The 26347-nt window shown below is 43.7% G+C and overlaps 1 protein-coding gene and 1 long non-coding RNA gene across 3 annotated transcripts; one reads left to right on the forward strand and one right to left on the reverse strand.

The window, feature by feature from the left end:
- SERINC3 (serine incorporator 3) lies at positions 1 to 22287 on the reverse strand. 2 transcript variants are annotated; one of them, XM_045980704.1, is made up of 11 exons: positions 22115 to 22287; positions 16289 to 16450; positions 15474 to 15667; positions 13949 to 14028; positions 13154 to 13291; positions 10123 to 10292; positions 8338 to 8428; positions 7321 to 7501; positions 6067 to 6294; positions 4839 to 4997; positions 1 to 1583 (listed from the first exon to the last, which is right to left on the reverse strand). In XM_045980704.1, exons 1-10 carry the CDS (start codon positions 22151 to 22153, stop codon positions 4859 to 4861), a joined length of 1422 nt encoding a protein of 473 aa, XP_045836660.1. In that variant the 5' UTR covers positions 22154 to 22287; the 3' UTR covers positions 1 to 1583; positions 4839 to 4858. The 2 variants fall into 2 exon arrangements, with proteins under 2 accessions (XP_045836660.1, XP_045836658.1); XM_045980702.1 differs by lacking the exon at positions 1 to 1583 and having other exon boundaries at positions 4047 to 4997.
- On the forward strand, positions 22203 to 24703 carry LOC123926705. The gene is made up of 3 exons (XR_006815299.1): positions 22203 to 22340; positions 23265 to 23298; positions 24159 to 24703. It is a non-coding gene; the product is annotated as an uncharacterized LOC123926705 (long non-coding RNA).
- The last annotated feature ends 1644 nt before the right edge of the window (positions 24704 to 26347 follow it).

A 26347-nucleotide genomic window follows, 5' to 3' on the forward strand; every position in this document is an offset into this window, starting at 1 on the left:
GGCTGTAGCGGAACATTTTATTCTGGAAGCACTTACAAGGAAACCAGACTCCTTGAGGGATGACTAGGTCTGGCTTGATCCACTGGTCCCATGCATGCTTCGCTGTTCTCTACGTGCTCCCTGCTGGTTTCTATACAGGAGCGTGTGGTCTCCCCACAGGAGGCACAAGCTAGGCGCCATGGTGGGTCTGGTGTGTTGGTGGGTCAGCTGGGAAGGTCTCATGCAGGACGTCCACACACTTACCGCTGACTTCTGATGATGTGGCAGGTAAGTCCTTACACTGCGACACGCCGGCTCTTCAGCTCAGCCTTCCTGAGGAAGCTGCGGCCCTAAACTCAGTCCATTTCCACATCTGGGAAAACGGACTACTGGCTTCGACCAGTGCAGCAGAGTCACAAGGATCAGCAAATGCTTTTGTTTACAAGCCGTGGGAGGTATTTCCCATGTTATGAGTCCATGCTCTCTGGTTTGTTTTCTGAAACACCTCTGTTTTCCCCAATGCCCTCTCCTCACACGGCCCTGGGCCAGCATGCCTGTACCTGATGGCAGCAAATGCATCCTACCACCGCATTTGAAGCTGGTGAGGAAAAAAAATCCTTTAGGGTTGCCGTTTTTCTGGAAACACACCGTTTTAACCAAATATTCCACCTCTTACCTAATAAGGTGCCAGCCATTACATAAAGGGACCTAGTCGTTACTGCCTTCAGGGGGATTGCTTATCCTCCCTCGTCGCTGATGGTAGTCCGACAGCTCGTGCCTAAGCAGTCTCCAGTTATCTTGGTGCCTATAACCTTATGCCAAGAGACAAGGAGTCTAACTGAAAAAGGAACTCTCAAGGCCTGGTTTATTTCTCTGTTTTGCCTCTTACTGAGTAACTACGGGCAAGTTCCTGACTTTAAGCTTCAGTCTGATCTGTCAAAGGGGGAGAAGCCGCCCCACCTTCGGGGGCATGGACAGCGTCTATGCACAGCTGGGCACATGCACTGTCTCATGTCACTATTCTTCACCTGAGGAGGTTGTGTGCAGCTCGGGTCACTCAGCAGTGATTAGGACGCCACTGGGAAGGCTGCCTGATTTGGGCTCCTAGGTAACCGGACGGACAGAACAACAAGAAAGGATAAAAGAAAGGAACAGCAGCTCTCATTGATTAGCCTGGCGCCCATCATCAATCCGTAGAGCTTGAACCATGACTCCTGTACCAACATCCTCACTTGGATGCATAAAAAGGAAAAGGACTTGTAATGGACAAAAACACGTGCTGGTGTACAGCGTGGTCCAGAACATCAATAGCAGCGATAAACAGGTCTATGGCCATTCTTTGGCAGGATCCTTGATGGATAAGAGAAGCTTTTATTTCCCAACCAAGTACTTTACAAGACCAGTCTGGAGAGTAAACATCTGGCAGGGGCCACATGGGCCTACAAGCCTTCTCCCAGCTAGCTCCAACCAGGTGAAGGTAGCAGTCACTGCTGTTGCCTCTGATGAATTCCTAGACCGTATCACTAACCTCAAAGCCAGGCCGTCAATCTGCAATCCTGGGACAGACATGCCCATTCCTGGTGATGAAACACCAGATGACTTATCTGGAATGAGAGGACACCACGAGGGCTGCTGAGTCAAGATACTCTCCTGGTCGACCTGCTGATGTTACCTGTGTATACTCATGAGTAATTCAGCACTCCTGAGTATGGTTCCCTTGAGTCTTGAATAATCCTGGGTTTCCTAGCAACAGACCAACTTAACTTAGAATACCGTCTAGCAAACAGGGATACTGTCCCCTAGTTTTCAAAGAAATTTTGTTATTTCAAATTAGTATCAAAAGTTATCATGAGAAAATACTTTATTGGACTTTGTTACACTTATTTTACAGTTTAGTATTGCTTTATTTTGCATTACATAAGGTAGGGGATGGAAAATCCTCATTGTTTCTGAAGTTTAGGACCTTTAAAGGTCTTAATCTGGCTACCCTGCCATTAAGGAAAGTGGGGTATCTGCTTTACGCTGGCGAAGTAAGGGGCTAAGCCTCTATTTACACCACCCCCCACCTCCCCTGCAACTTTATCTCTGTACCCTGACATAAAGCACTGGTTTAAAACAGGTGGTTCCAATGATTCGTATCAAGCCCTGCTTCCCTACCCCACCCACCTCCATCCCAACTGAGACTGTCCCCGCTGTGTCCCATCTGTTTAATTCTGTATGAACACCTCAAATCTAGCCTCCATCCGACTGTGGCTGAACATCTCTGACCTTTGAATACTGTCTAGTGTCATTTTAACCCATAGTGAGGTTAGCAGCTACCACCAGAGTGTTTAAAATGGGTTAAGCGGGGGCGACTGGGTGGCTCAGTGGGTTAAAGCCTCTGCCTTCGGCTCAGGTCATGATCCCAGGGTCCTGGGATCGAGCCTGGCATCGGGCTCTCTGCTCAGCAGGGAGCCTGCTTCCTCCTTCTCTCTCTGCCTGCCTCTCTGCCTACTTGTGATCTCTGTCTGTCAAATAAATAAATAAAATCTTAAAAAAAAAAAAATAAAATGGGTTAAGCGCTTTGCAAAGTAACTTTACTCTTTAAACAACAACATGTACTAGGTACTAACTTTTATTCAAACAAGGCAAACACTGAGGCTCAGACAGATGCTCACACGATCATTTGCCCAAGATCGTAAGGCATAGTATGTACTCAATAAATATTAGCCGACCATTGTAACAGACAGAAAAGGCAATGCTGGCTACAAACTCGGTCTGACTTCCAAGACCATGTTCTCAGCCATTCTTAAGGGACCAACTCCATCCTTCTGGCACAATGGGTTTCTCTTTCTGTCTCTCACCATATAAATGGAAGCCCCATCAACTCAGGTGATTAAACCAGCATCACTCAGGAATCTGCCTCTCCCCTACAGCTCATCAATTGCCAGTTTTTAAATTTTAATTACTAAGTAGCTCTCAGCTGTCAGTCTCTCCCCATCCTCACTTCCACTTCTCTGTCTGAAGCAGTGTATGGCCTGCCCTGGTCTCCTCTCTCAACGCCCTCTCTCCGTGTCTGCGGCAGTGACTGAAGACCGTTTGTTCACGTCACCGTCAGTATGCTCCCTGCTGCTCTCAACTAAGGTTCAAACTCTTCGCTGTGTTTTGCAAAGCCCTTCATGACCCAGTCCTGCCCTCTTCTCCCTACTCCAGCTTTCCTGAACAAGTCTGCATCCCCTTCCTTTAACGTGAAGTTCTGTCTACCCTGTAGCAACGCCAGCCCTCTACCCACTTCTCTCGCAAAACTAACAATTCCTGGCCTCCAATTCCACTTTTTCCAGGAAGCCTACCAGGACAACCACCACCCCCAGCCCAACCCCAGGCAACTCTCCTTTAAGTTCTCTGCAATTCTTAATCACAGCACTCACTACACCAGGCCATACACCTGTCTGCTCATCTTCACCCTCCTCTAAACTCTAAGTCCAAGATGGCAGAGCTGGTATCTTGTGTTCAACGCTGGAGCCCCGAACCTGACAGCGCCAGCTGCAGAGCAGACACTCAGTAAATGTGTGCTCAGAGAACGACCTGTTCTAGTCGACCTCCTTATGGGCTACACTCTCTTTTTTTTTTTTTTTTTTAAAGATTTTTATTTATTTATTTGACAGAGAGAGAGATCACAAGTAGGCAGAGAGGCGGGCAGAGAGAGAGGAGGAAGCAGGCTCCCCGCGGAGCAGAGAGCCCGATGCGGGGCTCGATCCCAGGACCCTGAGATCATGACCTGAGCGGAAGGCAGCGGCTTAATCCACTGAGCCACCCAGGCGCCCCTGGGCTACACTCTCTTGACGAAGTTTCCTGACAGCACCTGCCTTGTGTTTCATATACCCAAGTGTCTTCCCCAGGCAAGGTATTATGAGTACAAATTTTGGATGAGTTCAAGACTTTACTTACTAGCCAGATCTCAAGTTTTAAAAGAGACAGGCACATTCTGCTCGATCCCTGATAAACCTGACTGCCCATGAATGTCTAAAAATCATAGAAGGGCTGCAAACTCATAAAAGCTGTAAAAGAAAGGGGCTTAAAAGCTCAAGTTTCTGTTTTAATCAAATACCTTTATAGTGCAAATATAATAAATTCACATGCATTTTACTTTTACATACTCGTAACAAGAGAATGACATAGACCAAAGTGGCACTGTTTTCCCAAGTGACTTTTCATTTTCGCCAAACCTACAAAAAAAGCGCTTATGGAGACGGACACTTCTGGCCAAGCTGGGACCGCGCGGCATTGCTGCTGTAGTGTCAAACAGCGGACGGACGAACTCAAGCTGTAGAAGCAGTAGCCCCATCAGCCACCCTGCTCCTCTGGGGAAGGAGCCAGCGGCACGCAACCTGCCCCCCCACCCCATACTGCGATGCTACACCTCATGGGGGATGAAGGACTGAACACACTTGCTTGCTTGCATCACACGTGAAGACTTTCACAGAGGAAACCTGTCATAGAAATGGTGGGGGTTTTTTTGTTTTTGTTTTGTTTTTTGCTCTTTAAGGAGACTGCAATAGAAATATATTAACGATTGGCCTCAAATATCCAACATTTCTCTTACATTTTAAATCAAAGCTGTAGGATCCTACAGATCTTAATAAAGAAGTCTCTTCACAGCACAGCTGTAGTTCACTTTAAAACGCAAAATGTTCCCTTTGCGCTATATCCTTACAAATAAACATAATATACATATAAATGAAAAGTTCAGATCCTGCATCAAGCATTACTTAGTTTTGCTCTCTGATATAAACTTGGATACAGTCAAATTTGCAAAGTGTTCACTTAATATTTTAGTTGAAGCAAAAGTAACACAGGTAAGGGCTTTCAGCAAAGCAGACCTTTATGAATTCTCAGAGGTTCAGCTGAAGTCACGATTGGTGAGCACGAGTGGAGCCACAAGGGTCCAGACATAGAGGAGGAGGCAGACCCAGCTGGAGCTGATCTTGACCCACACAGCTGGCCACTTGCTGGTCATGCTCTGGAACTCTGCGTCTGGGCTAAGAAAGCAGAAGACGGTCAGGTTAAGAGCCTGTTGGCAGCATCTAGTAGCAACCCCCAGTGAAAGCAAAGAAAGGTGGCTAACACTACACTCTAGTAAGGTTCTAGAAGGAACTTATGAGAGCTGCTATTGTTAGTTTTCATGTGCAGGGGATTCTGCCTCTCAAAAAGCTTTTATCTTATCAGCACGAAGAACTCTTTGCTGAGCAAAACTCTTCAGGAACACCTAGCTGTTCTAGGTATTGGCAAAAGTCTAGATTGAAATGGCGTCCCTGAAACTTTCCTTATCGCATTATTACTGTGACCAGAAGGAATACTCCATATGGCCATCTCTAGACACAAGGGAAAATTAGTGAACAAAAATGGGTCAGACTGCTTTATGTTATGATTTTCTCTCTTAAGTAACTCAAGTCTAGAAGAATTCTGTATGATTCGTACTCTTAAGAATTCCAACCAGGGGGCACCTGGGTGGCTCAGTGGGTTAAAGCCTCTGCCTTCGGCTCAGGTCATGATCTCAGGGTCCTGGGATCGAGTCCCGCATCAGGATCTCTGCTCAGCAGGGAGCCTGCTTCCTCCTTCTCTCTCTGCCTGCCTCTCTGCCTACTTGTGATCTCTGTCAAATAAATAAATAAAAATCTTAAAAAAAAAAAAATTCCAACTAGGGACCCCTGGGTGGCTCAGTCAGCTAAGCATCTGCCTTCAGCTCAGGTCATGATCCCAGGGTCTTGGAATCAAGTCCCGCACTGGGCTCCTTGCTCAGCAGGGTTCCGACTTCTCCTTCTGCCTGCTCCCCCTCCTTGTTCTCCCTCTCCTCTGGTAAATAAATAAACAACATGAATTCCAATTGTATTCCAACTGGATTTTAAATGAATTCCAACTGGATTTTAAATCCAAAAGGAGAGAAAGTAAAAAGTATTTCAGAAAAGAGTCCGCACTGAGCACAACTACTTCACTATATGGGTAAATGAAGGGGATCCTGAGGTCAAGCGAAGGAGGGAGATTTTACAGGCAGCCCACAGGGGGCGGGGTGTCAAGTGGTCTTCCATCTGGTTTGTCCATGCCTCCTACCTGTACCAGCTGGTCAGGGTCATCATGATGTACAAGGAAGCCAGGCAGAGCATGAAGTGGAATAAGAAGTAGCTGTACTGCACTCCTTCCTTCTCGTTGTCCACAACCCGCCGAGGCTGTCCGTCTTCTTCATCGCTGCCGCCACTGGCAGCCGTATCACGGAGGATCACGCTGTCACTTCCTGACAAAGTCAGCTTACTTACTTGGCTATTGTTGGAAGTACGGATGCTGGAAAGTGATCCGAGAGAAGACAGATCAGAAAGGGGCCATGAGGTGAATCGCTGCCATTGGCCTATATACATGCAGGTTATTTCTGAACTGCCCCTATCTGGGGACTGAAGGCCTTCTGAAGGGCTCTGCTTCTGCTTAAAGTTCTCAACTGCTGCCTGTCAGCACCAGACAAAGCATTCTCACTGGTTACCATTTAATTGCTAACTGCTTAGGAGTTTCATCCTGCTCTCCATGTCTGCTTCCATGACTTCACAAGTCTCTTCCATGCTTGGAATGGACCACCCACCACCAGCTTTCTCCCAGCGAGCCTCATTCTTCAATTCTCTATGTGCCACGTCTTCTAGAAAGCCTTCCCTGGCATCGAGTCATCACTACACTGGGTTAAAGTCCCACAGCCTCTTCTGCTCCTCTCTGCCATACTTACCATTTCTGTCTTTCTTGCTAGTCCTAGAACTCAACAATGACAGTACTCATCTATGCATTTCTAGCACATAGCAGATGCTCACTGCAAGTTAAAATGACTGAATAAAGAAAGTACATACAACTAAAGAACCACATAATCATCTCAACAGACACAGAAAATCACCTGACCAAAATCTAATACCTTTCCGTGATAAAAACACTCGACCTAGGAACAGATAAGAACCTCTTCAAACTGATAAAGGGCATCTATGAAAAACCCACAGGTGACATCACATTTAATAGTGAAAGACTAGGGCGCCTGGGTGGCTCAGTGGATTCAAGCCTCTGCCTTCAGCTCAGGTCATGATCCCAGGGTCCTGGGATCGAGCCCCGCATCGGGCTCTCTGCTCAGCAGGGAGCCTGTTTGCCCCTACCCCCCCGCCCTGCCTGCCTCTCTGCCTACTTGTGATCTGTCAAGTAAATAAATGATAAATAAATAAATAAATAATAAAAAGGAGTTCTTTTTCTCAATCCCTCACACTGCTTTCTGAAAGCAAAATAGCTTCTTTGCTTTACAGTTAACCTTCATGAGAATCTTGTCCCAAGTACTTTTTAACTTACCTAGAATACAAAAGGCAGAGAACAAAGCCTGTCAGCCCTATGAACGTCTCTGCATCTACAAAATGCCCACTCTTTGCGGGTGGAGCAGGGGTAGGGACCACAGCAGTCGAATTCCCAGGAGCCAAGGTTGGCGCAGTCATGTGCGTGACGATGCTCCACAGGCCAGGGTTGCAGGAGCGATCTGAAAGTGGAATGTTTTTGATTGGCCTTAGTTAGAACTCCTCTTGTTCCGAGAAAGGATGTGAGGGAAGGGTTCACACATCATTCAGTCATGATGTAAAACATGGGGATGCCATACTTAGAAGAACCTGGAAACTTAGCAACTAGTTACACGTATGTGTGGCAATCAGTGACATAGTTTAAGGAAAAAAGAAAAGACATGACAACGAAGTACTTGCGAAATTCATGAACGTCAATCCTGATTTTACTGATCTTGAAGTTTAACTGGCAAATCTTTTGGCGTCTGTAGTTGTACAAAGGCTTTAGCCACAGGGAATTTTCCCCTAGTTTTGTTTTTACAGCTAAATAGGGAGTACAATAACAGTAAGTGAGTCATCATTGGAGGGTCTGGAACAAGCATTTTCCTTTAAAACAAGTCCGCAGAACACCCTACTGAGTGAGACACAATGCAGTAATTATAAAAGGAAACTTCTTTCAGCCATTTCCTCTAGAGCCTGTAACACCAAAGTGAAATTCAATTACAACAATGCCACAAAGGGCCAAAACAATGTTGCCTTGTCCAATTCTTAACTAGTGTGACTTAGTCCAGGGAAAAGCCTAGGCTGTATAAAGACTGCAGTCCTTTAGGCTGTCAGCTATGAAGAGCTACGGACAGACATGGAGAATAAAACTTGAAATGCGAGTATCTGCATCACACGGTGAGCACCGTACGTTTAAGCGAGGCCTTTTGTGTGTTCTCCTACTTGCTGTTTGTTCTACCACTACTAGTGTTTGCACCGGCAGAGTGATTTCCTACTTTCTCTCCATCAAGTGCACGTACTACTGACATTCCCTTACCGGGTTCATTGGTCATGGCTGACCAGGTGAGGTACATGGTGTAGAGGGTGATGACAGAGGACTGCAGGAGACCAGACCGAGGCTGGTGTTCCTGTGGAATCAAAAAGAAAACAGTGCCATGGGAACTGCAAGGCTGACTTTCTAGAACCCAGGAGACGTCCCTGGCCTCTCCCCAACACCCCCCGCCCTACCCCGAGATATTAACAACTGAGGACCTTCTGATTCTACTTGACAGTTCAAAGAGGGTAATCTTTCAATCTGAGTTAACCTGAAAAAGAACCAAGAAAGAAGACTGTGTACTATTGGTTCTTGAGGCATTTGACAGCCCTGGAATTCCTGTGTATCCTGCAGAGACTGATTTATTACTAGTCGTACTAGTTGTAGAAGCGAAGTTCCACAGCAGCACTAACCAGCTGAGCGACCGTCATCTCTCTGAAGCTTCAGTTTTCTCATTTTTGAAAGGAGAGGTGTTCTATATATTCTTTTCATATTTCTCATCTAAAACTTCATGAATTGGGGCACCTGGGTGGCTCAGTTGTTAAGCATCTGCCTTTGGCTGAGGTCATGATCCCAGGGTCCTGGGATCAAGCCCCACATCAGGATCCCTGCTCAGCGGGGAGTCTGCTTCTCCCTTTCTCTCTGCCCCTCCCCCAGCTCATGCCCACTAGCACTCTCTCTCAAATAAATCTTTTTTTTTTTTTTTTAAAGATTTTATTTATTTGACAGAGGTCACAAGTAGGCAGAAGAGGCAGGCAGAGAGAGAGGGGGAAGCAGGCTCCATGCTGAGCAGAGAGCCCGATGCGGGGCTTGATCCCAGGACCCTGGGATCATGATCTGAGCCGAAGGCAGAGGCTTTAACCCACTGAGCCACCCAGGTGCCCCTCAAATAAATAAGATCTTAAAAAAAAAACAACCCATGAATTTTTTAAAGTATGGTGTTTAAATGATGAAACTCACATGCATGAGTTTTGTTTTTAAATATTAAAAGCAATGATTTTTTTTTAAAGCAGTGATTTTCTAATTTAATCCCCCTAAAACAGCTTAGCTCATGATTCGTAAGAATCATTCTCCCAACATAAACTATTTTTTAAGAGCTATAAAATTCCCAGGTTACCTAGGGTTTTTTTTTTTTAAATGACAGGGAAATTATTCACTTAATCATGATACAGGTGCTCAATGTATACTGTATATTGTATACAGTATAATGTATACTGTATACTGTAACATTTTACAGTTATTAAATTAGAATTATGAAGAACTTATAATATGGGAAAATGTTTAAGTAAATAAACATAAACTCACATAAAAGACTACATCAGGGGCACCTGGGTGGCTCAGTGGGTTAAAGCCTCTGCCTTCAGCTCAGGTCATGATCCCAGAGTCCTGGGATCGAGCCCTACATCGGGCTCTCTGCTCAGCAGAGAGCCTGCTTCCCCTTCCTCTCTCTGCCTGCCTCTCTGCCTACTTGTGATCTCTGTCTGACAAATAAATAATCTTTAAAAATAAAAAAAAAGAAAGATTACATTAGCTTAAGTCTGGCAATAATTAAAAATTTTTCACAGGAGGATGCCCGGGTGGCTCAGTTGGTTAAGTGTCTGCCTTTAGCTCAGGTCATGATCCCAGGGTGCTGGGATCAAGTCCTACATCGGGCTCCCTGAGTCTGTTTCTCCATCTGCCTCTGCACCTCTCCTCTGCTGTATTCTCTCTCTCTCATGTTCTCTCTCAAATGAACAAATACTAAAAAAAAATTTTTTTTCCACAGGAGGGTAAAGCAGAAAACCATACCTGAATTTTTGGATGGATGGAAATAATAGAAACCACAAAGCAAAGGATCAAATTAATACTGATGAAGAACTTGTTCTCCGCGCAGCCGTCCGGTCTGGTGTAGTAAGTGTAGAGTAAGCCGGCAAAGACGATGGACAGAATGTAGCAGATGCTGGTGACAGACAGCAAAGCTGGAAGGACGGAAACCCACAGGAATGCTCACAACTGTAACAAACTTTTCAGATGAAGACCAATTTTCTTCTACTCCATATAAAAATAGAGACATTATTTTACTGTTATGGTGGTCAACATTTTACAGGGAAATTACAGACGACCCAAGGATGACATTTCAGACAGCACTAGAGGTGGCCTGGAGTTCAATTCAAGCAAGTGGATTCACTTTCTGGATTATCTACCTTGATTCCATGGGTTGAAAAACAAGCTAGAGTAAATTCAGCTAAATAATGTGCATTATAAGCTTTTGTTAGGAACTTGCAAAACTTGTAGGCCCTCAAACTGGCCCAGTTCCAGCAAGCTAAATGCCAGGGATGGTGTCAGCAGAAAACAACAGACAGGCATCTTTTACGTCATTTGTCTTCTGCAGCCACGGGCTACATAAGCCCACTTCCTGTCCCGATGAGACCACCTCACTGTGGGAGAGTGGCGTATTTGCTATTTTCAAAAATAACATTCCTTTCTGTTCACATGGATAGTCAACAATTAGTTATGTAACTCTGAAGATTAGAAAACACGGAAGAGTACCAGTATACGCAGACCAACTGTAGCAATGATGAGCTCAATTAACCTGTACTTAATTCAAGGCACACTTATAAAAAAACCAGTTTCTACTTACAACCTCCAGGTTGCATATTTAAAATTAAATGATGTACATGATGTTGGTATAAAATGATATTGTATGTCCAAGTACTAGTACAGTTCTTAATGTTTTTCCATATGAATATGCAAGATTTCTCTACTTTTTAGTTACTTCCAAAGAAGGACAAATCTGCAACTCATTATTAAATTCTTCTAAAGTTGAGTGATTCAAGTGAATTATAAAAAAGGAAACATTAAAAAAAATAAATTTTTATGAGTCAGAAACAGGGAGGTGTTTCAGGATTTCCAACTTGTCACAATAAAACAATTTCTTAAATCTCATGCTAAAATAAATAGTCATTATACATAACTGAAGTGACCAACAAAATAAGGCAATGGTTATTAACTTACGGTATACCACACCACGGAACACCACGGAACTGTATACCATTAAGGGAGTAAGATGCATCTATGCTCACGGATATGTTAGAAAATACTCATCATATAGTTGATGAGAACAGCAAGTAATGGAACAATATATTATATGAACCTATTTATATTTAAGTAACAAAAACATGTGTTAAGTGCACAAATCATAAAGATCCAGTAATCATGGTTACATCTGGAGAGGAAGGTGGGTTGCAAGTGGGTGGAAATCTGCATGTTTTATTTTTTATTAAGTTCTGTCCTCTGGGGGTGCCTGGGTGGCTCAGTCGTTAAGCATCTGCCTTTGGCTCAGGTCATGACCGGAGTCCTGGGATCGAGCCCCACATTCCCATATCGAGCTCACAGCTCCCAGGAAGCCTGCCTCTCCCTCTCCCACTCCCCCTGCTTGTGTTCTGCTCTCACTGACTGTCTCTCTCTGTCAAATAAATAAAATCTATTAAAAAAAAAAAGTTCTGTCCTCTGTGTTTATGGTGAACACAGTATTCATTTTCGGGGTTTTTTGGATTTGCTTTTGTTATTTTTTAAAAAGCAAGCTAGATAAATAACAAAAAAAGAAAACTGGACAGTTTGATAATGTGTACTGAAAGCCTTTAAAATATCCATACCCTTCCACTCTTTTACTTCTAGGAATTTATTCTAAGGGGAAAAGCAGAAATGGGCTCAGAGACATATTATTAGGTATTTACTGCTGAACTGTAGCCACATATTCACAGGCTCCTTCTAGGTTTTAAAAAAAGTCAAACTATAACCTATCCAAATGTATAACCCATATAAAAAATTAATAAGATAAAGTATTCAGGGGCGCCTGGGTGGCTCAGTGGGTTAAGCCCCCTGCCTTCGGCTCAGGTCATAATCTCGGGGTCCTGGGATTGAGCCCTGCATTGGGCTCTCTGCTTGGCAGGGAGCCTGCTTCCCCCCCACCCCCCTGCCTACTTGTGATCTCTGTCAAATACATAAATAAATAAATATCTTAAAAGAAAAAAAAAAGACACAAGTATACATCTTTTTCAATGACTTTTTTTCTATACATAGAAGATACATGTGCAAGAAAAAAGACTGGAAAGATACAGACTAGTATGTTAACAGTAAGTATGAATTACCAGAGAGTTGAGTAACAGGGAATTTGTTTTCTTCTGTGATTTTTGGCCGTTCAAGTTCTTGGCACAAGAGGAGCTATCACGTTTAAAATGCGTGGGGTGCAGGGGCTCGGAATTTCAACAACTCCTGTTTTTTTAGATGAGGTATGGCTGGGTCATCACCCCTAGTAAGTAGAGGATTCCAAATTCCCTCCCCATTATTACCACCTATAAATCCTGTATTTCCACCCTAGAAATGTTAAGTGCCCCTTTTCCACCAGAAAGCTTTCACAAGGAGTGTGGGCCATACTCTGAAGAAAGCAGTAAGGACTATTCACTTCTATCTGCTTGAGGGATGTGGGCAGATGTCCTGTATGTATAATCCACCTGAGATCCCTGTCCGTGGAAACAAGGAAATCAAAACCAGAACTACATCACTAACACAACATTTTTCTCTTATCTGAACTCATTTAGTTATGTTACAAATCTCAAAATAAATGAATCGAGAGAAGCCAATGATTTCTACAATCTATGCTTCCCCCTTCCGGTAATGCATATAATTCAGAATTAACTCAACTGGGAGACTGTAGTTTTTAGAAAGTCAGCTCTAATTTGGAAGTTTACACACATAAATCAATGGAGATGTTTACTGCACATCCTGCTTAAGATAGCATAATGTAGTATGGCTTTTACAGGTGAGTTCAGATACCTACCGGCATACCAGCACCTTGGATTTCCTTCTTCCATTCGATTTACCCATGACTCATTACAAGAGTGAGCGAAGTCGACCAGCAGCACTAGCTGGATGAGGATGAACAAAAAGGCCCCAACCATGCCCACAATGAACCAAGCTAGAATCCAAAAGAACAACATTATTCTTACCATAGGAATAACATTTCAGATGTTATTACCCAATTTTAAAACAATTTCCATTCAATTAAGAGAGAGGTGGTAAAGACATATTTGGTAGTATAGCAGTAGTATAGCAACATTATTCCAAACTCAAAGGCATTCTCTGAGAAGTCTGACTGGGCTTCAGACCTTTTAAAGCTTGTTTACCTTGTGCCCAGGGTAGCCTGGGAGCTGACATTCCAAATGGTACAATAAGCCTTTCTCTCCACAAGGGAATAAAAAATCACAGTGGAAATCCACAGGTGTCACTTGATGTTATGGTAAAAAAAAGTATATTAAGACAGGGACAGTAGAACACATATGAGTTACAGGTCCCCATGTTGACAAGCTCTCAGATTAACTTAGTACTGCCAAGTGAGGAGGTAAACTATTAAAATATTGGCAATATATGGTTCCAAACAGCTAAAAAAAAATGGGCTGAATGCCTCCTGGGTTTAATCAAGTAATCACTCCCTTAATATTAGTACAAAGTCATATAATTGAACACCGCCTCATTTAATTGCCAGTTCTGCAAAACCAGTAAAGAAAATGTAGCTTCAACTCCATCATTTGTAGACTGTGTATATATAATTAGCCCTCTTAGTAGTGAGCCATACCTGTGGTGAAATGGCCCCCAGGGATGTAGAAAGAGCCAACCATGATACCAACAATGGCAGCAATTTTGAAGAACCAAAACCTATTAAAATATAAAAGTACACTTATGAAATGTTAATTTTTGCCCTTATACTGAGAAAAGTGAATTTCTGAAATGCAAAAATAAGGACTCAGTAGCATTCCCAACATGACTGTCTGGGCTTATTTCTTCATTTGACATGAAACTGCCCCACTCAATCTTTCATACAATTTAAGGACAAATATTAGCCCAAAGAACAAATAATTCATAGACGTGAGAAAAACATATAACTTAGGAATTTCTCTACATTTAGCAATTAATGATAGGAATTTTTCTACAAGTCTGGAGTATTCTAAACAAACAGCATATACATATACAGCAATTAATTATTGGATCTAGGGAAAAGTTATCACCTAACCCTTCTTTCACAACATAGGACAGTGCCTTGTGCCCACAATCACACAGTTCATCACTGGCGAAGCTAGGACCAAACCCGGCTTTCAGTCCATGATCTTTTTTTTTTTTTTTTTTTTTTTTTTAACATAGTATTACTAGCCCAAGGGGTACATGTCTGTGAATCACCAAGTTTACACACTTCACAGCACTCATCATAGCACATACCTTTCCCAATGTCCTTTTTTTTTTTTTTTTTAATTTATTTGACAGGTCACAAGCAGACAGAAAGGCAGGCAGAGAGAGGGGGGAAAGCAGGCTTCCCACTGAGCAGAGGCGCCCCCCCCACCCCAATGCAGGGCTCGATCCCAGGAACCTGGGATCATGACCTGGGCGGAAGGCAGAGGCTTTAACCCACTGACCACCCAGGTGCCTCTTTCAATCCATGATCTTTAAAGACTGCCTTGTATGGCAGAGTGGAAAGAATCAGGTTTTGGAGCTAGACACACCTGAGTTTCAATCCCAACTCCAACTCTCACTGGCTCAGAGATCTCAGGCATTTTATTTGACCTTTCTGAAATTTAGTTACAGCATCTATAAAAAGAGGATTATAATTCGTATAAAGTGTACAAAACTCCCTTTAGTCTTCAAATAAGAATTATGTGTCAAAGGGAAACTGGGGACAGTCAGGAATGGGAAACGAAACATCTGTAAATCCATGGCCCAGATATATCTAGTTTATCTTTCTGTACACTATTTAATAGATCAGGTACATTTTTATCTTTTAACAATAAAAAGCATACATGTTTGTGTGTATGCGGTGCCTAGCACAATCCTTGAACTGTTTCACAGGTGTCTGATAAAGATCTAGGAACTTGAAACAAAGGTATTAAAAAAAAGGACAAGACGCTCCTTTTCCCCTTCTGCCCCTTGGTGCTACAGAACTCCAACTAAAAATGACACTCGAACAACTTCCCATGTACAATGGGTCAGAAATACACGTGGGGCACTGATTCAAATACTCTACCGCTTCCATCAGAATGGCAACATTAACTGCTCAAGGGGAGGCTCTACACCATAATCTAACAAGTAAATAATAAAATCAATGTACATACCCATTGTGTACGGCTGCTCTGGGATCTTTACTTGTTTTTACTTTTAACATGAGTAGAGAGAAGACAAAGAAAAAGATGGCCAAGGCAAAGTTGATCCGATACACAGCTTTATAACCGACCAGAACATCACAATCTTTATCCACTTTTCTATCAGCCACATTGATTTTAAATCCCCCTTCACAGAATCCAGGTATCTGGAAAAAGCAATTTCAGTGTTATGGGAATATCCACATTTAAATAAAGATTATATCCCACCTTAAGAAAGCCTGAATTTACACAACTGACTACCTGAACAAGTGCGAGACTGTCCTAAGGACTTTTCTCTTTACCTTCTAATTCGCTTACAATCTTGTCACCAAAAAGTATCAACAATTTGCATTTTGCAAATAAAAATGAGGTGTTCTCGTCTTTGCTTTTCTTGCTGATGTGGTTATTTCCCGTTCTGCCATGAATTTTCATGCTACAACTGATTCCTTCCACAGGTGTAGGGCTAGTCTAGGTCAAATGTTTAAATCTGAAACATACATGGGAAGATAATATTTTCCTGCCCTTCTTTGAATATCCTTCTCTCAGTTGTTAGAGTAGAACCTGAATATGTTCATTCTGAGTACCCTGATTTTTGGAAAAGGACTAAAACTTTCATATTCTCTATCTTGACCATACCCAAAAGTAATGTCAAAACCCAACAATTACAATGAACTGATTGAGATTTACAATGGTAAAGAAATAAAAATTTTAATCACAACTAAAATTGTGCAAAATAGAAAAATAATACAAATAACCAGCACATTAAGGCTACTGTTACTTCTACTTACCTTCTTCAGCTGTGATTCTATCCCTTCTGTCAGCATGATACAGGATACAGCAGCGCCCAGGAAGAGAATGAAAGCATAGATGAGGCGAGTCACTGTGGAATTCTTACTATTGGGACAGCAGCTACAGAGCAGACACGATGCACCGCTGCAAAGGCAAGGAACCTGTAAAAAGCACACCACAGCCATTTGAGACCTCTTTCAGGGGACTCCTTCGTGTCACAAGGGTCACAGAGTAGAAGATGAGGCAAACCAGGCTTTGATGGCTTTAACTGAGAGAGTTATGGCTGGGAGGAAGTGGCTAAAAGCGTGGGTGCTGGGGGCACTTGGGTAGCTGTCAATCGAGTGTCTGACTCTTGATCCTGGCTTAGGTCTTGATCTCACAGTCATGAGTTCAAGCCCCACAATGGGTATGGACCCTCCTTAAAAAAAAAAAGGATGGGTTTTGGAGTCAATATTATTTCTGTCACTCTAACTCAGCAAGTTACATAAGCTAAGCTAATTTCTCCATCTGCAAAATAGACTGAATAACAGAATCCTCCTCCCTCAGACACTGCTATACTGAACAGTGCCTAAAACATACGAGGAGCCCGATAAATGTTACTTATACAGAGAGCATATTTTATTTAAAAACAACATAAAAATCTACCTCCACTTGCTATTTAAGGAATCCTAGTTACCAAATCTGGTATTATAGCATGAAGTAACACTACATGGAAACCCTTATATATAATGATAACAAGAGCCATTTAGCTCAATTTAAGAGTAATCTGGAGATTCCTCAAAAAATTTCAACACAGAATCCACCATTGGACCCAGCAACTCCTCTCCTAAACATACACCCAAAAGAACTGAAATAGGTATTCGAACAAAAGCTCGTACATCAATGTTCAACGCAGTACTATTTATAGTTGCCAGAAGGCAGAAATAACCCAAATGCCCACCAACTGACAAATGGATACACAAAATGTGATATAGCCATACAACAGAATATTACTCGGTCATGAAAATGAATGAAGTACTAATACATGGTACAACATGGGTCAACCTAGAAAACATGCTAAGTGAAAGAAACCAGACCCAAAGGTCACATGTTGTATTTCACTTATATGAAATACCCAGAATAAGTAAATTCAGAGGCAGAAAGCATTAGTAGCTTCCAACGGTTGGAGGAGGAGGGACATGGGATGGAGAGTGACTGCTTAATGGGAATCAGGCTTCTCTCTGGGGTGATGAAAATGTTCTGGAACTACACAGATGTGAAGACATCAACAACAGCGTAACACTGTGAATGTCCTAAATGTCACTGAATTATACACGTAGAAATGGTTAATTTTACTCAATTGAAAAAAAAAAAATAACCTGGATATCTGGTGAGCATTTCAGATGATGGCATAATCTTGAGTCGTTTTATGGAGGTTTAATTAGGAAGGTGCTCAAATTGCTTTTACAGATGACATTAAGTCACATTACAAAGGCAGGTTAAGTCAGAATCAGCAGCAGCAGCAGATATAAATAATGGGGGATGCTGGTCTCACAGTATGGTCCCAGTCTTTACTTTTTATAGATGATACCTTGAGGGACTTTATCATGGTTCTATGTGATTTGGAACAAGATGCTAAGGTCATCTTAGCTTCAAAGCTCAGTGTGCTCACCTGTAAAAATGGGCATAACACCACCTACCTAACAGTTACTATACAAAGAATGAGCTAATGTCAGGAACAGACAACACCTGGCATGATGCCTGGCATAGCAGGGGCTCAATATATCATGGTAGCCATTAACATCTGTAACTGCAAGAGCCATTGGAAATTGATCATCCAGTTTCAGTCTTCAATTCTTAACTACAATCTGGACCAAAAGACCATAATAGAGGTCTATAGCTGGCTGCAGACAGAAATAGGTCTTACAGCCAAGAACAAGGACACTGGGGCGCCTGGGTGGCTCAGTGGGTTAAGCCTCTGCCTTCAGCTCAGGTCATGATCTCAGGGTCCTGGGATGGAGCCCTGCATGGGGCTGTCTGCTCGGTGGGGAGCCTGCTTCCCCTCTCTCTCTGCTTGCCTCTCTGCCTACTTGTGATCTCTCTGTCAGATAAATAAATAAAATCTTTCTAAAAAATGACACTAATCGGGGCGCCTGGGTGGCTCAGTGGGTTAAAGCCTCTGCCTTTCGCTCAGGTCATGATCCCAGGGTCCTGGGATCGAGCCCCACATCGGGCTCTCTGCTTGGCAGGGAGCCTGCTTCCTCCTCTCTCTCTCTCTGCCTGCCTCTCTCCCTACTTGTGATCTCTATCTGTCAAAAAAAAAAAAAAAAAAATCTTAAAAAAAAAAAAGACACTAATTGCTTTACATTATTTTGTCTGCATTCTCACACTTCTAACTCTATTTTCTGGCCTATTAAATAATCTCACAATCAGGGTGCCTGGGTGGCTCGGTGGGTTGAGGCCTCTGCCTTCGGCTCGGGTTGTGATCTCAGGGTCCTGGGGATGGAGTCCCACATCCGGCTTTCTGCTCAGCGGGGAACCTGCTTCTCCCTCTCTCTCTGCCTGTGATCTCTGTTTGTTAAATAAATAATTAAAAAAATAATAATCTCACAATAACTGCCTACTGTTTGTTATGGGTCGAACTTGTGTCAACCGCCCCCCCCCCGACAAATTCATATGTTTAAACCCTGATCCCAAGTACCCTAGAGTGTGACCTTACTTGGAAATAGAGTCATTGCAGATGTAATTAGCTAAAATGATGTTATACCGGAGAAGCGTAGGGACCTAATTAAATATGACTGGTGTCATAAAAAGGAGAAACTGGGGTACAGACATGCAGCACAGGGAGAACACCAAGTGAGGGCAAAGGCAGAGATCTGCAAGCCAAGGAATATCAAAAGACTGCTAGAAAACCACCAGGAACTGGGGAAGAAGCATGGTATAGATTCTGCCTCATCACCCTCAGGATGAGGGTGTCACCCTGCTGGCATCTTAATCTTGGACTTCCAGCCTCCAGAAACAGAGACAACACTGACAACTTCTGTAGCTTGAGCCACTCAGTTTGTGGCTTTTTTTTTTTTTAATCTAGCCCTAACAAATGAATATGCCCATTTATTTGTTTGTTAAGTATCATGAAAATATAAGTGCCTTTTGGAGGGACCACCTACTAATTTATTTCTTGAACCTTTACAGTAGCTACTTAATCTGTGGACCAGAGCTATCCTACTGTATGTTAGGTCACTTCTCTATCTCAGTAACAACTCTATTATTCTTCCTGTTACTCAGGTCAAAAACCTTGTCACCCTTGATGTTTTCTCTTTTTCCAAAACTCTCATCCAAACTGGTAGCACATCAGCTTTATCCTCAAAATATATCCAGAATCTGGGGAACATAGCTAGCTCAGTCGGTAGCACGCACATACAACTCTTGATCTCAGGGGCGTGAGTTCAAGCCCCAAGTCCGGTATTGAGCCTACATAATTTTTAAGAACAAATAAAATAAGTTAAGAACAAATAAAATAAATAAATAATAAAAAACAAGTATCTCCAGAATGTGACCATTTTCTTAGCACCCTTAGCTATCGTGTTGGTCCAAGCCACTACTATCATCTTTCAAGCTGGATTAAATGCAATGGCTCCTGTCTCACTCCTGTAGCCACACGAGCAGAACCCAGAGGTGGTATAAAGATTGTTCTAAGGTGAAGACATCTGAGATTCAACAGATACAGGAAAAAAGTCTTCCTGGAGGTTTCCTCATGTGACTAAAAGCTGAAACTTCTGGGATATGAGGGTGCCATAAATTCTCTCCCCAAGGGAGATTTACAGCCATAAAGAAAAAAAAGACCTCTGCAACTACATAAACAAGTATTATCACCAACTTACTTAGCTCCTCTTTGTTCTTCCTAACTAGAAGCCCTTTTTGATGAATAACATCCTGCCAGTCTGTGTGTAGCACATGTACAGAGCTCTTTTTTCTCTCGCTAATCTTTCATCACTTTAATTCATAGGCCACTAACCCAATAGAGGGTTCGAATCCAATAGAGGATTCGAACAAAGCTTTTTCTCCTCTACACTGCTTTACCCTTTCTTTTCTATAGTCTGTTCGCCAACAACCACCTTGTTAAAACACAGGTCAGATCACATCACTCTTCTTTTCTATAATGGATCCCCATTATCTGTTAAGAGTAAAGGCCAAGGGGCGCCTGGGTGGCTCAGTGGGTTAAGGCCTTTGTCTTAGGCTTGGGTCATGCGCCCGGGGTCCTGGGATTGAGCCCCGCATTGGGCTCTCTGCTCAACAGGGTGCCTGCTTCCCCCCTCCTTCTCACCGCCTGCCTCTCTGCCTACTTGTGATCTGCCAAATAAATAAATAAAACCTCTTTTTTAAAAAAAAGAGTAAAGGTCAATACAAATACAAAAGGCCATACAATGGGTGGCTACATGATTTGGCTCCCTGCTACCTTTCTGACTTCATTTCCTATTTTTCTTCCCCTCACTCATTCCATTCTCTGGTACACTGCATTCCTTGCTATTCCTGCTGAATAAAGGGGATTAAAAATATAGGAAAGTAATTTATAGATAGAGATGTTTTGATGGCATGAATATAAATATTAGCATTACATCAGAGGCAAAATGTGTTTCAGGTTATCACAATAAGAAAGACCACTTTGTTTCAAATTACAAATTCACTCCTTAGTTACCTTCTTTACTTTGCAAATAGTTTGACCTACTGCTGGACTGTAAAATTCAACTTACCTGGATTTCTTCTAATGTGACAGAAAAATTGTACAGCAGATGATAAACGTAAAAATTATTTCATGAAACATGTGTGTAAATGGGCATATTAAATCAGCTATGTAAAATATATTTCTTACTTTGGGTCAAGGTCAAAAAATTGGAAAGCCACTGCTCTCAAGGAACCTGTAAATGACCAAATACCCTTTTGACTTAGGATCAACAACCTTAAAGAATGGAAAATACACTTTGTACTTTAAAGGTCCCTAAGAAACGGTAGTGGAATGGGCTGAGATTGAGTCCTTGGTCAATTAAATCGTTGGAAAGTTATGAGACAAGAAGTGATTTTAAAGAAACGTGCTCCTCAGGAGCAACTACATGAGGGAACTCATCATATTCTCTTCCACAGATCCTAAAATTTCCTTTTTTAAAATAAGGCGTTTACAATCTACAAAGCGATTCCACCCATTTATTCACTTTATCCTTACAGCAGCTCTCAAGAGGAGGAATGCTGGGGTTATTAGCCTCATGTTACGGGAAGCCGGAGATAAATGCCTTGGACAAGTCCCAAAATGTTCACGCCATGGCTTCCAATTTTGAATAATAATCCACAAGGCCTTCTTTCCTTTGCACCACAACTGCACACAAGCCTGGGTTAAAATCCCAAATCTCCCACATAGTCTGTAGCAAAGGCAAATCCATGCTTCGGGATAAAAATATCACTTAAGCCGCCCCAAATTAAACGACGCCGCCTTATGAGGGTACTTCGAAACGAAGCAGAGCGCCCGCGCCCCGGAACTCTCATTCCGCGGTCCGGGTTCCAGCTCCAGAGGAACCCAGAGGCCGGAAGCCTCGCGGGGGCGGGGCAATCGAAATTGTAAACAATGACGGCCTGGTCTCCGACGTTCCCCCCCAAACCCGGAAGGCGAGCCGCCGGATCCCGATGGGGGGCCGGAGGGCATCGCGGATTTTGGTCTGCGCCTGGGATACTCTCTGCAGCCCAGGGCCCGTCCCCCCAAGCTCCCGGTCAAGGCCCGATCGCGTCTGGGCTTGGGGTCTCCCTATCGCCCTCCCCCAAACGACACGTCCCATGGAGACACCAGACCCCGAACCCACCCAGCTGGCGAGGGAGAAGACGCCCAGCACAGCCCCCATGGTGACGCTGGTGATGCAGGCGGCCGGTCGGGAGGCTTCTGGCGCGGTGGTAACTGCCAGTCGAGGTGTCTCCTCAGAAACGCGACGTTTTTCTCAGGCCGGAAACGCGCGGGTGGCGTCATTGCGTGGCCCCGCCCACCGCCCTAGGCCGCTGCTGCCTCCAGGAAAGCCTCTGTCATTGGCAAAGGTAGAAGGCGGGTCTAATTCAGCACCAAGCCGAGGGAGAAGGTGGGGCTAAATCGAGCAGACGCTTAGTGGGAGGCGGGGCTAAGCCAGCCAGGAGGGGTGGGAGGAGGCGGGGCTAGCCCCGCCTGTCGCGGACGGAGGAGGCGGGGCTAACCGACCCGCGCGGAGGTGGGAGATGGGGCGAAAGTGCCCAGAGCTGCAGGAGCTGTGAAGGCTTTATTCCTTCACCTCACCCGTATTCCCTTGGCAGCTCGTTATGTGTCGACATCTGACGTACAGAAGGGCTCAGGAATTTACGGCCTACTTGAAAAAAGAGTCTGACACTGAACACACATGCACCACGACACGTTGTGATGAGTACTAGGAAGTAGTATGAGGGACCACCCTTTCAATATAAGTTTATTTAATGCTTCCTGTGTGAGGCGAAAGTAATGTCGCTGGGGAGCGGGGGGCAATCCCGGAGGGGTGGGTTTTGTTTTTTTTTTTTAAGATTTTATATCATTTATTTGATAGAGACGTGAAAGAGGGAACACAAGCAGGGCGAGTGGGAGAGGGAGAAGCAGGTCCCCCGAGGAGCAGGGAGCCGGATGCGGGGCTCCATCCCAGGACTCTGGGATCATGACCTGTGGGGAAGGCAGACGCTTAAGGACTGAGCCATCCAGGCGCCCCCCGGAGGGGTGTTCTGGGAGTTTATATTTAGCCTGAGAACCAAAAGATGAGTCCAAGCTAATCGGGGAAGGATGGGCGTTGTTTCTGAAAATGAGGGGTATAAATGCCACTCAGGGTACACGAAAGGGCCTCGGGGTACATAAACACATTAGTCAGCACTCAAGGGCAGAGTTAGGAAGCTCTGTATCAAACCAAAGAGAGTTTGAGACTAGGACTTAACATATTTCTAACATTTGCTTATCTCCATTTTTGACAGAGCGAAGGCTTCATTTTCCAAATCTCTCCAAAAGGTAAGCCCATCCACAGTTAAATAGCATTTTTTGTTTTAGGGTTTGTGTGTGAACTTGCAGAAATTCTTTGATTTCTCCCAAGCAGTGTTACTGAACCCCTGGTTGGCTGCCCATCGCTCCAAAGGCCCATACTGGAGAGAGTTTTGCTTGGAAAGGAGTAAGCGCTTTATTCAGGAGTCTGGCCACCTGGAGAGAAGGCACAGTCTTGTCCAAAGGCCAATTCCCAGGTTTCTGCCTGGCCCAGGCACTTATAAAAGGGTTTAGGGCAGTTAATCAGTAAAGGGAGTGCAGTGGCCCCAACATTTCTTGATTACATGCAGACTCGATGGTGCCGGGTTACAAACGTTATCGCAGTGCTGGGAGGTTGTGCAAGGGGGGTCTGGTTCCTGAGTTCCCGGAGTTTATGCAAGAGGGTCTGCTTTCTGTTTTGTGAGTGAGGTGCAGATGTGCTCTGTTCTTTTTAGGAAAGAATGCACGATGTATAGATACACAAAAAAGGGTTAGTTAATCAGTCATTCAGGCTTAGGGTGTGTGCTGAAGTTTATTTAGATTACTGGGGTGGCTGGAGGGGCGGAGGTAGCTTTAGCAATGCTGGTCTTTCATTTAAGAAGTGATAGAAATTTAACTTTGTAAATTTAAGTAAAAAATGAGCCTCTACTTAAAGAAAAAGTTTTGAGATACATACATCAAAGTGCAGGTGGTATTCAGCTATGGCAACAATGATAAGAGTATGATACAGATGACTAAGAAGGGAACATTTACTTGGGAGTATAAGAACCTGTAGAGTTTGGAATCCTGGAATATTTAGGTTGGAAGAAGCCTTAGTAATATATTTGAATCTGGTTTTTTTTTTTTTACAGAAATGGAAAAGGCTCAAAGTGCAATGGTTCACCCCAGGCCACAGAGAAGGCTGATGGCAGAGGAAGGAGAATTACTCAAGCTTTCCTAATTCCCCCCTGAGCCCTTCGCCTCACCACCCCCTCACCCAACCCCTACCACCAAATACCTGCTCAAGTCAGGTTGCTTTGCAGTCACAGAAAGTAACCCTTCCAGGTAACTGTGGAGGCGGAGAAAATTAAGACCATCCCACCTCAAGTTTAGCTGATGTGGGAAACAGAGGCAGAAGAAAATCGTTAAAATTCCATACCTACTGACAAGCCCTTGAAACAGACGGAGTGGCTCTCCCCTGGGGACTCAACTGCCCTCACCTTGAGGTTTTGCTAAGGACAATCCTAGCCTGACCGACCCCCTACCCCGACAGGTCCAACCAGGATCCCGTCAGTCTACTTTAGGAAACTTTATCTCTAAACCTCCAATATAGTGTAAGCAATCATTCCCAAGCATATGGCCCACTGATATACATCCAAAGGGTCTCATAAGAAGATTTTTACTACTGGTAATAAATAACCTTTCTCCCAACAATAGCTCGCCCCTCAAGGTCCTGGAGACCTTGCTTGCAAAAATCCTTGGAGACTTACATCATCCCTAATCCCCTTTGTCCTCACCCACTGCCTAGTCCACTCCTACTCTGCCTTTAAAAACTCCGACTGTAATCTGGTTCGGGGTCCAAGTCCCTACTCCACTGTGCGGGGTATACTTGGGCCCAAGCTTAAGCTTGTCAAATAAACCCTCGTGTGGTTGCATTGGTGCTTGTCTCCTTGGTGGTCTCTCAGACGCAAAATCTCGGGCATAACATTAACCCTTAAAATCCTTACATCTTCCTGTTTGGATACTGCTGGACTGGGCTAAAGAAACCTAAGACTGTGATAGAGTCCACGATCAAATCCCATCAGGAACATAACCTGTACGCAAAAAAGAATCAGATTTATTTAGCTTGTTCGGCAAGGGCAAGGGAGAATTCACATTAGAGGAAACATGAGGTATCTTCCTAAAAGGGAATTGGGAAGAGCTTATTGTAGGATTTGGGTTTGTGCAGGTTATCTGTAAGGAGGGTTTAAGCAAGCAGGGAACAGTTTTGAATTGGATACAGTCAAAAAGCAGGAGCAATTCAATGGGTAGGGATCTTACTGTTTGACCCAGGTGCTGGGAGGATTGAAGTGGGTCCAGAGTTAAGATTGAGAAGGAAGCAGGACACTCTCATGTTAGAAGAGGAGGATGTTGTCATTATTTGTGGTTCCACAGTGGCCTTGTCCTTGCCTTGTTCCAACAGACTGGCCTTGCATGATACTTGTTTATATTCTGTGAGCACTGTTTACGTTCAGTGGGGAATATTAGGTCTAGCTGGCAGCAGAAGTTTCATTTTCTGGGGGCGCCTGGGTGGCTCAGTGGGTTAAAGTCTCTGCTTTTGGCTCAGATCGTGATCCCAGGGTCCTGGGATCAAGCCCCACATCTGCGCCCTCCTCCTCTGCTTGGTAGGGAGCCTGTTTCCCTTCCCCCTCTCTGCCTGCCTCTCTGCCTACTTGTGATCTCTGTGTGTCAAATAAATAAATGAAATCTTAAAAAAAAAAAAAAGTCTCATTTTCTGGTCTGCACCATTCTGTCAGTGGGACCCTGTCCATCTCTCGGTGCTTCTGACCCTAAGTTGTTGAGTGTTCCTTCTCTAGGTGACAAAAGTGGGAAAAGTGGATCCCATCCAACTTCCCACTTCATGCAGGAACGGCATTTCCTCTAGGGTGTGAAGCCCGCTGCCAACCAAGACAGCCCCTCCTATCTTTGCATGTTGATTGTCAAAATTAGGTTGTTTTTTTCCCTCTAAGGGGGAAATTTTTCCTCAACCCTCTAGCTTCAGAGATGGGGCTGAGTAGGCCTGGAGGCTTTTATACCTTTCTGAAAAAGGATGATAAATTTTAAATTTGTAGAGAAGTGATAAGACAAGGAGTTTAAGGTGTTAGGGAAGCGGACTGTGGGAAGGTAAATACACCAGAGAAACAAATGGAAGATAAGGATTGTTTTAGTACTACTCTGGATTGTTATGTAGATTCCCTTACAGGTAAAACTAAAGTTGGTTATCTCCTGTGATTAAATTCTGCTTTTCCTGGTGAAGAGGACGGGGAGCTACACCTTCATATATAGGAATTTATAGGAGTGA

The sequence above is a fragment of the Meles meles genome, chromosome 16, assembly GCF_922984935.1.
Source record: "Meles meles chromosome 16, mMelMel3.1 paternal haplotype, whole genome shotgun sequence".
In the NCBI taxonomy this organism is placed as follows: domain Eukaryota; kingdom Metazoa; phylum Chordata; class Mammalia; order Carnivora; family Mustelidae; genus Meles; species Meles meles.